This window comes from Erpetoichthys calabaricus, chromosome 8 (genome assembly GCF_900747795.2).
Source record: "Erpetoichthys calabaricus chromosome 8, fErpCal1.3, whole genome shotgun sequence".
Lineage (NCBI taxonomy): Eukaryota > Metazoa > Chordata > Cladistia > Polypteriformes > Polypteridae > Erpetoichthys > Erpetoichthys calabaricus.
The window spans coordinates 16353686-16366853 of record NC_041401.2 but is presented as its reverse complement, the minus strand read 5'-3'; the positions used below and the strand labels follow the sequence as shown (position 1 = coordinate 16366853).

The window sequence follows — 13168 nt, the reverse complement described above, 5'->3', positions numbered from 1 at the left end:
AGTTGACAGTTCATGTCAGAGCACAAACCAAGCATGAAGTCAAAGGAATTGTCTGTAGACCTCCGAGACAGGATTGTCTCGAGGCACAAATTTGGAGAAGGTTAAAGAAAAATTTCTTCTGCTTTGAAGGTCCCAATGAGCACAGTGGCCTCCATCATCCGTAAGTGGAAGAAGTTCAAAACCACCAGGACTCTTCCTAGAGCTGGCCGGCCATCTAAACTGAGCGATCAGAGGAGAAGGGCCTTAGTCAGGGAGGTGACCAAGAACCCAATGATTACTCTGTCAGAGCTCCAGAGGTCCTCTGTGGAGAGAGGAGAACCTTCCAGAAGGACAACCATCTCTGCAGCAATCCACCAAGCAGGCCTGTATGGTAGAGTGGCCAGACGGAAGCCACTCCTTAGTAAAAGGCACATGGCAGCCCGCCTGGAGTTTGCCAAAAAGCACCTGAAGGACTCTCAGACCATGAGAAAGAAAATTCTCTGGTCTGATGAGACAAAGATTGAACTCTTTGGTGTGAATGCCAGGCGCGACATTTGGAGGAAACCAGGCACCGCTCATCACCAGGCCAGTACCTTCCCTACAGTGAAGTATGGTGGTGGCAGCATCATGCTGTGGGGATGTTTTTCAGCGGCAGGGACTGGGAGACTAGTCAGGATAAATGGAAAGATGACTGCAGCAACGTACAGAGACATCCTGGATGAAAACCTGCTCCAGAGTGCTCTTGACCTCAGACTGGGGCGACGGTTCATCTTTCAGCAGGACAACGACCCTAAGCACACAGCCAAGATATCAAAGGAGTGGCTTCAGGACAACTCTGTGAATGTCCTTGAGTGGCCCAGCCAGAGCCCAGACTTGAATCCGATTGAACATCTCTGGAGAGATCTTAAAATGGCTGTGTACCGATGCTTCCCATCCAACCTGATGGAGCTTGAGAGGTGCTGCAAAGAGGAATGGGTGAAACTGGCCAAGGATAGGTGTGCCAAGCTTGTGGCATCATATTCAAAAAGACTTGAGGCTGTAATTGCTGCCAAAGGTGCATCGACAAAGTATTGAGCAAAGACTGTGAATACTTACGTACATGTGATTTCTCAGTTTTTTTATTTTTAATAAATTTGCAAAAACCTCAAGTAAACTTTTTTCACGTTGTCATTATGGGGTGTTGTGTGTAGAATTCTGAGGAAAAAAATGAATTTAATCCATTTTGGAATAAGGCTGTAACATAACAAAATGTGGTAAAAGTGATGCGCTGTGAATACTTTCCGGATGCACTGTAAATAACAATAATAGCATAAATAGTACAAAAATAAACAAAGAAGACATAAAAAAAGAAATTAAACATAAGCCAAGGAAGGAACCCTGGCTTAAAACTATAACAATCACTGGCTTGTGCTGCATGACTACAGGGGGGAAAAAGCTGAGACCAGAAGTTCAAACGCGTAATTAAAACACTAACAACAGCAGGCAGCCCTCATTTTAACAAAGGCAATGACCTTCAAGCCCCATCGCTAAAGTGGAAGATGCAGGTTTACACACATAGCTAAGGTTATGGAGAACACTGCAGGGCCAACTGGTCCAGCCCTTTAGTCACAAACAGGCTGACAAGAAGCAAAATGTTCCCAGCTAACCAATTACAAAACCTACCTCCACCAAGGCCTGTATTTTTTCTCCCTGCTCTTGGATCTTTGTGTACAGTCGGGCCATCTTTTCATCTTTCTCCTCAATGCCAAGGAGGCTGCTTGGGGTGCTTTTCCTGGTCACAAATGGGGTGTCACTGAGGTTAAGCATCAAAGCCTGAATTGTCTCCACATTACTTTTTGCTCTCTGAACTCTCTCATCCACACTACAGACAAGATCTCTCGTCTGCTCGATGTACTCCCACAAGTCACTGTCCTTCCACGTCAGAGTCTCCAGGGCCGGCTGCAACTGAAGTTCAATTTTTTCGACATCCCCCTCGATCAAGCGGCGCTCCACTTCCTGCACAGTGCTCCGCAATTTGTTGTACCACTTTGTGACCAGAGAAAGGGTCCCTGTGTACTAGAGTGATGGAAGCAAAATTGACAATTAGCAGGTGTGGACTAGCAGAAGACATCAGATACTGCTGTGTTAAATTTGTTATCAATGAAGAGTCGGGCAAATGGCAGGAATCAGCACTGGATGGGTCACAAGTCCACTACACACCAATCTGAGGCCAGTTTAGAATTACCAATCAACATAACCATCAGCCATCACTACAAACAACAAGGGTGGGTAACAGATAAAAAAAAAATTAATTATCAGCAAGAAGAACTGCTATCCATCCGGGTTGTATTGGTATGATTTGCCACACTCATTTGGCTTTACTTCAGCTTTAGGTATACAGTCGACCTTTGATATACGACCGGCCTGACATGCGAACAACTTGGTTTACGACCAAAATTTTTATTTTGAATTACGACCAACGTCTTGCGTGTATCCGCTTGTGCGATTGTAAACAAACAGCCGAGAGCGTTTGTAAGCGTCAGTCGGAGCCCAGATACATGTGCTTGTGGACGTAATTTCGGTCAGTGCAGTGATTTGTATAATTTATTTCAATAATTGCTAAGGAAGGAAGAGAAGGTAACGAAAGTAAAGAAACGAAAAGGAAATTGTGTGGAAATGTGAGAGTGGCGTTTGTGTGACCGATCTCGCTAATATGTACAGCATGTCGAAATCCACCATCTCGACAATCTTACAAAGAAAAGATTTGTATAAGGAAACTCCTTCCAAACAATAACCACCTTCCATTTCATTCTCCTCCTCCTCATTCCTTCCTGCAGCCCAAAGATGTCAAATTAAATGGTGAGTACAGTATGAAATTGTTGTTTCTGGTAGGCTAGGCACTTTTTATAACTTTTTGGTTAGTACATTAGAAAAATTATTGGTGTTTTTGGTAAATTATGCACATTAGACAACCCTTATTTCTTAAAAAAAGTTAAGTAAGTGTTGCTGTGGGATGTTCGGAATGCATTATGGGTATTTCCATTATTTCCATTATTTCTTATGGGAAAAATAGTCTTGACTTACAACCAACTTGAGTTACAACCAGCCCTCGTGAACGAATTGAGTTCATAAGTCAAGGGTCCACTGTATTAGCAGTCTTAAGTTAGCCAAAGGGGAAGAGTGTTCAAGAAATATGCCCTCCACCAGGTGGCACCCACACAAGACAAGGACAGGGTATCGGAAGAGAGAATTCTGGGCATGCTCAGTGGCTGTTTGTACAAATGTCCAAAGGAGAGCGGAATACCTTGTGAAGTGTTTCCTTCTTGGAGTACAATTGTAAGGCCACCTCAGGGATATGGTGGTATTTTAGCATCCCAAGATACTTCACCTCCCGAAGCACAGAAGACAGCTGCAAAATTAAATAAATAAATAAACAAACAAATAAATTTCTCTATTACAATAAAAAAATCTTGGGAGATGAGACTTTTTATCCTGCGACAAGACGTGATTTTTTGAAGAGACTTTTTGGAATGAAGTCCCGTGAGACGGTGACCTTTGCCATTAGATTCTTTCAAGTCACTCCCTACTTACAACCATTTTCAAACAAGACCACAGTCCTCTCACCTCTCAGTCTTTAGTCAGACACACTTCTTGTGCTCTCAGCTCTTATAAATTTTAATGTTTTCCTCACTTTAACTTCTCAATTAAAGAAAATGTATTATGTCCGAATCCTATTTAAGAATTTCATCACGAAGGGTTATCAACAGAAAAAATGAGTACACGAGCAATCCTAGCATTGAGAAACGATGAAGTCAAACGAATTTACGCCAAAATTGTCGATCGGTAACACAGCAAATTGGTTAAATGCGTATCAATAGACTATGCTGAAAAAGTTGGTGATGATCATGCGGAAGATGAAAACATCAACTTACAATATCACGAAGAATATCTACAACCGTTAACACCGTCCGGTCTTCCACCACACAAATTATTGTAGAAAAAAGGATGTATCCAAGAAAAGTAATGTAGTACATCTTCAGGGGATAACATTAGACACCAAAGGAGATCTTGATATGCCATTCGTATGAAAATGTTAAGAGTTTCTAATTAGAATAGCTTTTGCAAAGACAATTAACAAAACGCAGAGCCAAACATTCAAAAAAGTCGTTTTATTTAATAGAGAGAAAGAAATGAAATTCAATCACGGGCAGTCATACATTGCATGGATACAAATGTAACACTTCACATGAAAATTAAAATCTGTTTAATATTGTACATTCACATCACCATACGCAAGCGGCAGAACTGCAAAGAGGCTAGCAAGTAGCGCTGGCCAGGGCGAAGTGAGCAGGGGGCTAAGCCCCCTAGTGAATAAATAAATAAATAACACTTCTCAGTATGGAGCAACATTGAGCATTTCAGGTACCTTGGAGTAAAGTCACACAGTCTATTAAGGTTACCTCTTACAGTCATGTTCACTCCCATGGAAAATGTTGAGAGTTTCAACATATTTGAACCGGCCAATATTGAATCTTCATGCCAGCAGCACCTACAGATGATGGTGACGTACTTGAACAAATGACACCTCAAACTGACCATGGTGTATTCGTTCTCATCATCTAAATGAACTAAAATGAGGACTTGTCACATGGAAAAAGTAGATCGTTTACCACCACCTCAAATCCATCAAATTGGAGTCTTCCAGAAGAGGAGGGGGCTATGTAGGTGGGTCTTGCCTTATTTACCCTGCAGATATTGAGGGTCTGGTGTTCTCTTTGCTATTGACGTGTGGGGTTTTATCATGCCAGGATCAAAAGAGCTCTTTTGAGGCCCTCGGAAAGGTTTTGGATGGCTAGGAGTACGGCAAGGGATTTAAAAAGATGTGCCACGTGATTTGAAATCAGTCCTTCCACTGTAAGTGTAACAGGCGTCTAAAATACCAGTCTTAGTCGTTTAGAGCGTCACTTAATCCTGATAACATTTGTTATGTTGTGTGTTTCCCTAATCTTTTACCTAATTTATGTTGCATCATCAGTGTGAGCTTCTCCTACAGTTCGTTGTGTGTAACTGGGTGTACAACATCTGTCCAAGGGTTAAACAATACTGGTCACTAGTGACGAGCAAAACAGCAGAGTTTGTTCAACGACAAAATTTCTTTTTAATTCCTCAACCTTCCTTTAACGTCAAACCCTATTTTTCACGGCTAGGGTTTGGTAAGAAGATCGGATTGATTTCTGGTCCTGAACTTGATTTAAATCTGAATTTGTCTCACCCTCTGGGCCTTTTCATTAAACTGCCTTTTCTCCAGCATAGCTACAACAAGAATGGGTTAGGTGTTAAGGGTTGAGTTAATGGAAAAACGTGGGCGGAAGTCCTGCTGAACTTCACAGTGTATGCTCCAAGACTTAATCTACCCAAAGATAGCAGAACATGACAGACCCATCATGCCATTCACCAGCCCAAATCCCCAAAAGAAGTTACAGATACTCACTGCAGGATCAAAGTTGACTTCATAGTGTCCGGATTCAGGGATGTGCCTTAGCAGCGGTCGCTCAAGGTTGGAGTCACACAAGGCATCCAGACTCTCCCTCCATGAGGTGAACAGCTCCTCCTCGTGCTGTTCTAGCAGCTCCAACATTTTCTCACATTTCTGAAAAATTACATCCACCTCACTGGTTTCCACAGATCTGAAACAACAACAATAATAACAATAATAATAATAATAATTATTATTATTATTACCATTCTTTTGGCTGCTCCTGTTAGGGGTTGCCACAGTGGATCATCTTATTCCATCTCTTCCTATCCTTGTCATCTTGCTTTGTCACATCCATTACCTGCATGTCCTCTCTCACTACATCCATAAACCTCCTCTTAGGCCTTCCTCCTTTCTTCTTCCCTGGAAGCTCCATCCCTACCTTCTTCTTCTTCTTCCTGTTAGGGGTCATCATAGCGGATCATCACCCTATCTTCCTGTCCTCTGCATCTTGTTCTGTTACACCCATCACCTGCATGTCCTCTCTCACTACATCCATAAACCTTCTCTTAGGCCTTCCTCTTTTACTCTTCCCTGGCAGCTCTATCCTTAGATAGATAGATAGATAGATAGATAGATAGATAGATAGATAGATAGATAGATAGATAGATAGATAGATAGATAGATAGATAGATAGATAGATAGATAGATAGATAGATAGATAGATAGATAGATAGATAGATAGATAGATAGATAGATAGATAGATAGATAGATAGATAGATAGATAGATAGATACTTTATTAATCCCAATGGGAAATTCACTTAGAACCCTTCTCCCAATATACTCAGCATCTTTCCTCTGCACATGTCCAAACCAACACAATCTCGCCTCTCTGACTTTGTCTCCAAACCGTTCAACCTGAGCTGACCCTATAAAGTCCTCATTTCTAATCCTGTCCATCCTCGTCACACCCAATGCAAATCTTAGCATCTTTAACTCTGCTACCTATAATAATAATAACAATAATAATAATAATAATAATAATAATTCTTTACTTTTATATAGCGCTTTTCTCACTACTCAAAGAGCTTCAGTGAGTGGGGAGCCACTTCAGCCACCACTAATGTGTAGCATCCACCTGGAAGATGAGGCGGCAGCCATTTTGTGTCAGTACACTCACCACACATTAGCAGTTACTTGGCGAAGGGGTGAAAGAGAAATAGCCAATTAGAGACAGGGGATGATTAGGGGGGCAGAATGGATAGCCAATTTAGCCTGGACATCGGGATACACCCTACACTTTACATAGGATGCCCAGGGATTTTTTATGAACACAGACAGTCAGGACCTCGGTTTTACATCTCATCTGAAGTATAAGATAGGAGTCAAAATTCACAGTGTCAAACAGGCTAGGTGGGCTGTAGAGAGTGTAGACTCCTCTTTGGTATAACCTCCAGACACTGTCTCTAGGCATCTCCAAATTTTTTCAGCAGTTGGTTTATTTCACAGAGTTACTATTTTCTTAATCCACTTTCTCTATCATACTGTGGAAACATAAAGTATTCAGACCCCTCTACACTTTATTGTGTTGTGGATGTCATTTTTAAAGGGATACATTTGACATTTTTGCCCTTCAATCTATTATCAATAACCCATAAGTGAGAATGTGTTTTCATAATGGTTTCCAGATTGATTCAAAATCACCAAAATTTCCCACTCATATAATCATTCAGACCTTTTGCTGTGGCGATCAGACATTTATGGTAGAGTGGCTAGAGCAGTGGTCCTGAAGCTTAGTCCTGGGGTCCCCTGTAGTTGCAGGATTTTGTCTCAGCCTTTGTCTTCTCTTATTTGGACTCTTACCTTACATTAAGCAAGCCATTATTTCCCAGTTTCTACAAGGCATATTTTTCACTCTAGAAATCCTCTCTGTCCTCCATTGCACACCCAACTTGAGGAGCATATGCAGTAACAACATTCATCATCACACCTCCAATTTCCAGCTTCATAATCATTACTCTCTGACACACTTTCACCTCCAGAACACTCTTGACATACTGTTCCTTTAGAATAACTCCTACCCCATTTCTCCTCCTATCCACACCATGATAGAACAATTTGAATCCACCTCTAATCCACCTGGCCTTACTCCCCTTCCATTTAGTCTCTTGCACGCACAATATATCAACCTTCCTTCTCTCCATCATATCTGCTAACTCTCTCCCCTTACCAGTCATACTGCCAACATTCAAAGTTCCTACCCTCAGTTCCACTCTCTTTACTTTCCTCCTCTGCTCTTGCATCCGGACACATCTCCCCCCTCTTCTTCTGCTTCTTGTTCTTCTTCTTCAGCCAACAGAAGCCCAATTTCCACCAGCACCTTGTTGGCTAACAGTACAGGTGATGGTCGTTGTTAACCCGGGGCTCGACCGATCCGGTATGGAAATCTGTATTGTTGTCCGCATATTGATTTGGCAAAATTTTACACTGAATGCTCTTCCTGACGTAACCTTCCCCATTTATCCGGGCTTGGGACCAGCACAAAGAAACACACTGGTCTGTGCATCTGCTGTGGCTTCATTGTCAATCACTGTTACAATTAGTTTAAATAGTCATTAAACTTTATTCAAGAACAGGTGAATATTATTCAAGCTTAATACATAAGAACATGAGTCTGCTGGACATCTTACCTTATAAAAGAGTGAGTGAATAATTCAGTTTGAGCCAGCAAAACGGTGAACGCCAAACAACTGCTTCATTGTAAGGGTCTCTATCAATCATATAGTGCCTTTCATATCTATCTATCTATCTATCTATCTATCAATCATATAGTGCCTTTCATATCTATCTATCTATCTATCTATCTATCTATCTATCTATTATATAGTGCCTTTCATATCTATCTATCTATTATATAGTGCCTTTCATATCTATCTATCTATCTATCTAAAAGTGCCTTTCACATCTATCTATCTATCTATCTATCTATCTATCTGTTACATAGTAACTTTGATATCTATCTATCTATTATATAGTGCCTTTCATATCTATCTATCTATCTATCTATCTATCTATCTATCTATCTGTTATATAGTGCCTTTCACATCTATCCATTTATTATATAGTGCCTTTCATATCTATCTATCTATCTATCTATCTATCTATCATATAGTGCCTTTCACATCTATCCATCTATTATATAGTGCCTTTCACATCTATCTATCTATTATATAGTGCCTTTCATATCTATCTATCTATCTATCTATCTATCTATCTATCTATCTATCTATCTATCTATCATATAGTGCTTTTCCCATCTATCTATCTATCTAAAGGGGCTTCTACTAGTCTACAGTCTACTGAATTAGGGGTCTAAATAATTCTATGAATGAGGAATTTCATTTTTTTGAAGTTTAATAATTTTGTAAAACTTTCTGTAAGCAGATTTTCATTTCATTATGATGGGTTATTGAGTGCAGACTGATGGACACAATGACAAATGTATCCATTTACAGTACACTTATATCTACAACATAATAACATGTAAGTGAAACTGAGTGCTTTGAGAATCCACAGATAAATCACTCCTGAGCAGAGCGAGGCTGGTAGAAGTTTTATGTTGTGTTCAGCCTTCTCCACCGTGTAAGGAGTCTCATGCAGAAGGACAGATTTGCTTGAAAGTTGGCTGTTTTTGAGAACATACTCACACAAAGCTGAGTTGCCTGAAGTTGTTGAGATGGCTCATGATCCTCTCACGCAGTTCCTGGGACCACTTCAAGTTACCGGAGATGGATGGCATATTTTTATTGAGATTTTCACGGCCACCAGGTAGCTAAATATGTTTAGAAAAGAAAGAAATTGGTAGCAGTTTTTTTTTTTTTGCAAGCAAAATTTCTTTAACCAAATTGGAATAATTCCCTGTGGGAGCAGCTGCCATTTCAATTCCTCATGTGCTTATTGTGATTTTTTAAATGCCTGAAGTTCATTCGATGCAGGCGTGTCAACCTCTGACTGGGGAGGATCACGATGAGTGCAGGTCTCCTACTTTACTAGTAATCAGCTCCTGCTGCTAATTGACCGTGCTTATTTTGCCTTACTTTTAATTGACTTTTTTACAAGGAAAATTGCCTTGGTGTACTGTAATTATTTTATATAGTGCCTTTCATGATAAACCCTATCCCAAATATTACATTTAAAAGTTTGATTCAGAAAACTATTCAGGCTGCGTGACTTTCTTTTCATTTTGTTAGGTTGGAAGCTAGGAATGATCCTAGGAGCTCTGTTGTCCGGGGCTTTATGCCCCTGGTAGGGCCACCCAAGGCAAACTGGTCCTAGGTGAGGGATGAGACAAAGAGCGGTTAAACAAACCTCCTATGATGAAAAACTATTTTGGACGGCGTTTTCCCTCGCCCGGACGCGGGTCACGGGGCCCCACTCTGGAGCCAGGCCTGGAGGTGGGGCTCGATGGCGAGCGCCTGGTGGCCGGGCCTGCACCCATGGGGCTCGGCCGGGCACAGCCCGAAGAGGCAACGTGGGTCCCCCTTCCCATGGGCTCACCACCTATGGGAGGGGCCAAGGAGGTCGGGTGCAGTGTGAGTTGGGTGGTGGCCGAAGGCGGGGACCTTGGCGGTCCGATCCTCGGCTACAGAAGCTGGCTCTTGGGACGTGGAATGTCACCTCTCTGAAGGGGAAGGAGCCTGAGCTAGTGCGCGAAGTTGAGAGGTTCCGGCTAGATATAGTTGGGCTCACCTCGACGCACAGCTTGGACTCTGGAACCAATCTCCTTAAGAGGGGCTGGACTCTCTACCACTCTGGAGTTGCCCCCGGTGAGAGGCGCCGAGCGGGTGTGGGTATACTTATTGCCCCCCGACTTGGAGCCTGTACATTGGGGTTCACCCCGGTGGACGAGAGGGTAGCCTCCCTTCGCCTTTGGGTGGGGGGATGGGTCCTAACTGTTGTTTGTGCGTATGCACTGAACAGCAGTTTGGAGTACCCACCCTTTTTGGAGTCCCTGGAGGGGGTGCTAGAGGGCATACCTTCTGGGGACTCCCTCATACTGCTGGGAGACTTCAATGCTCACACGGGCAATGACAGTGAGACCTGGAAGGGCGTGATTGGGAGGAATGGCCCCCCCGATCTGAACCCGAGCGGTGTTTTGTTATTGGACTTCTGTGCTCGTCACGGATTGTCCATAACGAACACCATGTTCAAGAATAGGGGTGTTCATATGTGCACTTGGCACCAGGACACCCTAGGCCTCAGTTCGATGATCGACTTTGTGGTCGTGTCGTCGGACTTGCGGCCACATGTCTTGGACACTCGGGTGAAGAGAGGGGCGGAGCTGTCAACTGATCACCATCTGGTGGTGAGTTGGCTCCGATGGTGGAGGAGGATGCCGGTCAGGCGTGGTAGGCCCAAATGTGTTGTGAGGGTCTGCTGGGAACGTCTGGCAGAGCCTCCTGTCAGAAGTAGCTTCAACTCCTACCTCCGGCAGAACTTCGACCACATCCCGAGGGAGGTGGGGGACATTGAGTCTGAATGGGCCATGTTCTGTGCTTCTATTGTTGAGGCGGCTGACTGGAGCTGTGGCAGTAAGGTGGTAGGTGCCTGTCGTGGCGGCAATCCCCGAACCCGTTGGTGGACACCGGCGGTGAAGGATGCCGTCAAGCTGAAGAAGGAGTCCAACAGGACCCTTTTGTCCTGTGGGACCCTGGAGGCAGCTGATAGGTACCGGCAGGCCAAGCGGAATGCGGCTTTGGTGGTTGCTGAGGCAAAAACTCGGGCGTGGGAGGAGTTTGGGGAGGCCATGGAGAACGACTTTCGGACGGCTTCTAGGAGATTCTGGTCCACCATCCGGCGTCTCAGAAAGGGGTAAGAAGTGCAGTGTCAACACTGTATATGGTGGGGATGGTGCGCTGCTGACCTCGACTCGGGACATTGTGGGTCGGTGGGGGGAGTACTTTGAAGACCTCCTCAATCCCATTAACATGCCTTCCAATGAGGAAGCAGAGCCTGGGGACTCAGAGGTGGGCTCCCTCCCTGTACAACCGGTGTCAGAGCTTGGTCCGCATTGCCGGCAGTAAGTCGAACCCGTTTCCAGTGAGAGTTGGACTCCGCCAGGGCTGCCCTTTGTCACCGATTCTGTTCATAACTTTTATGGACAGAATTTCTAGGCGCAGCCAGGGTGTTGAGGGGGTCCGGTTTGGTGGGCTCAGGATTGGGTCACTGCTTTTTGCAGATGATGTTGTCCTGTTTGCTTCATCAGGCCGTGATCTTCAGCTCTCTCTGGATCGGTTCGCAGCCGAGTATGAAGTGGCTGGGATGAGAATCAGCACCTCCAAATCCGAGACCATGGTCCTCAGCCGGAAAAGGGTGGAGTGCCCTCTCAGGGTTGGTAGCGAGATCCTGCCCCAAGTGGAGGAGTTCAAGTATCTCGGGGTCTTGTTCACGAGTGAGGGAAGAATGGAGCGAGAGATCGACAGGCGGATCAGTGCGGCATCCGCAGTAATGCGGGCGCTGCATCGGTCTGTCGTGGTGAAAAAGGAGCTGAGCCGCAAGGCGAAGCTCTCAGTTTACCAGTCGATCTATGTTCCTACCCTCACCTATGGTCATGAGCTATGGGCAGTGACCGAAAGAACGAGATCGCGAATACAAGCGGCTGAAATGAGTTTCCTCCGCAGGGTGTCTGGGCTTTCCCTTAAAGATAGGGTGAGAAGCTCAGTCATCCGGGAGGGGCTCAGAGTAGAGCCGCTGCTCCTCCACATCGAGAGGAGTCAGATGAGGTGGCTCGGGCATCTGATCAGGATGCCTCCTGGACGCCTCCCTGGTGAGGTGTTCCGGACATGTCTAACCGGGAGGAGGCCCCGGGGAAGACCCAGGGCACGTTGGAGGGACTATGTCTCTCGACTGGCCTGGGAACGCCTTGCGATTCTCCCGGAAGAGCTAGAAGAAGTGGCCGGGGAGAGGGAAGTCTGGGCATCTCTGCTCAAGCTGCTGCCCCCGCGACCCGACCTCGGAAAAGCGGGATTCAATGGATGGATGGATGGATGGATGGAAGCCTTGTGTTAAAATCATTTAAATTCACTCAACAACATAGAATGTCAAAGCAAAAACAGGATTTGGGGATTTGTTTTTGAAAATTTGTTGAAAATAAAAAACAGAAATATCACATTGACACAGACATTCAGACCCTTTGCTACGGCACTTCAAATTTGGCTCAGGTGTATCCCACTCTGTTGATCGTCATTGAGATGTTTCTACACCTTGTTGAGGGTCCACCTGTGGTCATTTCAGTTGACTGGAGTGTTTAGGCACACACCTCTCTGCAGAAGGTCCCACAGGGGATGAAAAACTGAGCCTTGAGGTCAAAGGAATTGACTGCTGAGCTTAGAGACAGAACGATTGTGTCGTTGCACAGATGTGAGGAAGGCTACAAAAAAAAAAAAAGGTCAGGCAGCCTTGAAGTTTCCCAAGAGCACAGCAGCCTCCATAATTCTTAAACGGAAAAGATAACCCACTGGCCCAACTGAGCAATCAGGTAAGAAGGGCCCTCGTAAGAGAAGTGACCAGGAACTGATACAGAACCTGTGTGGGGACGGGAGAAACTTCTAGAAGGACAACCACCACTGCAACACTCCATTAATCTGGGATTTATGGCCAGATGACACGTGAAAGCCCACTTGGAGTTTGCAAAAAAGGCAACTAACGGACTCCGAGACTGTGAGAAACAAGA

The 13168-nt window shown here is 44.4% G+C and overlaps 1 protein-coding gene across 1 annotated transcript in view; it reads right to left on the bottom strand.

The window, feature by feature from the left end:
* dnah9l (dynein, axonemal, heavy polypeptide 9 like) overlaps window positions 1–3358 on the bottom strand; it is a 514436-nt gene extending 511078 nt beyond the window's left edge. The window contains exons 1-2 of the mRNA XM_051930607.1: window positions 3263–3358; window positions 1642–2034 (exon numbers count right to left, since the gene is read on the bottom strand). Of these exons, the coding sequence (XP_051786567.1) occupies window positions 1642–2034; window positions 3263–3331 (462 nt within the window). The 5' untranslated portion in view covers window positions 3332–3358. The remainder of the gene's footprint in view (window positions 1–1641; window positions 2035–3262) is intronic.
* Between the last annotated feature and the right edge of the window lie 9810 nt (window positions 3359–13168).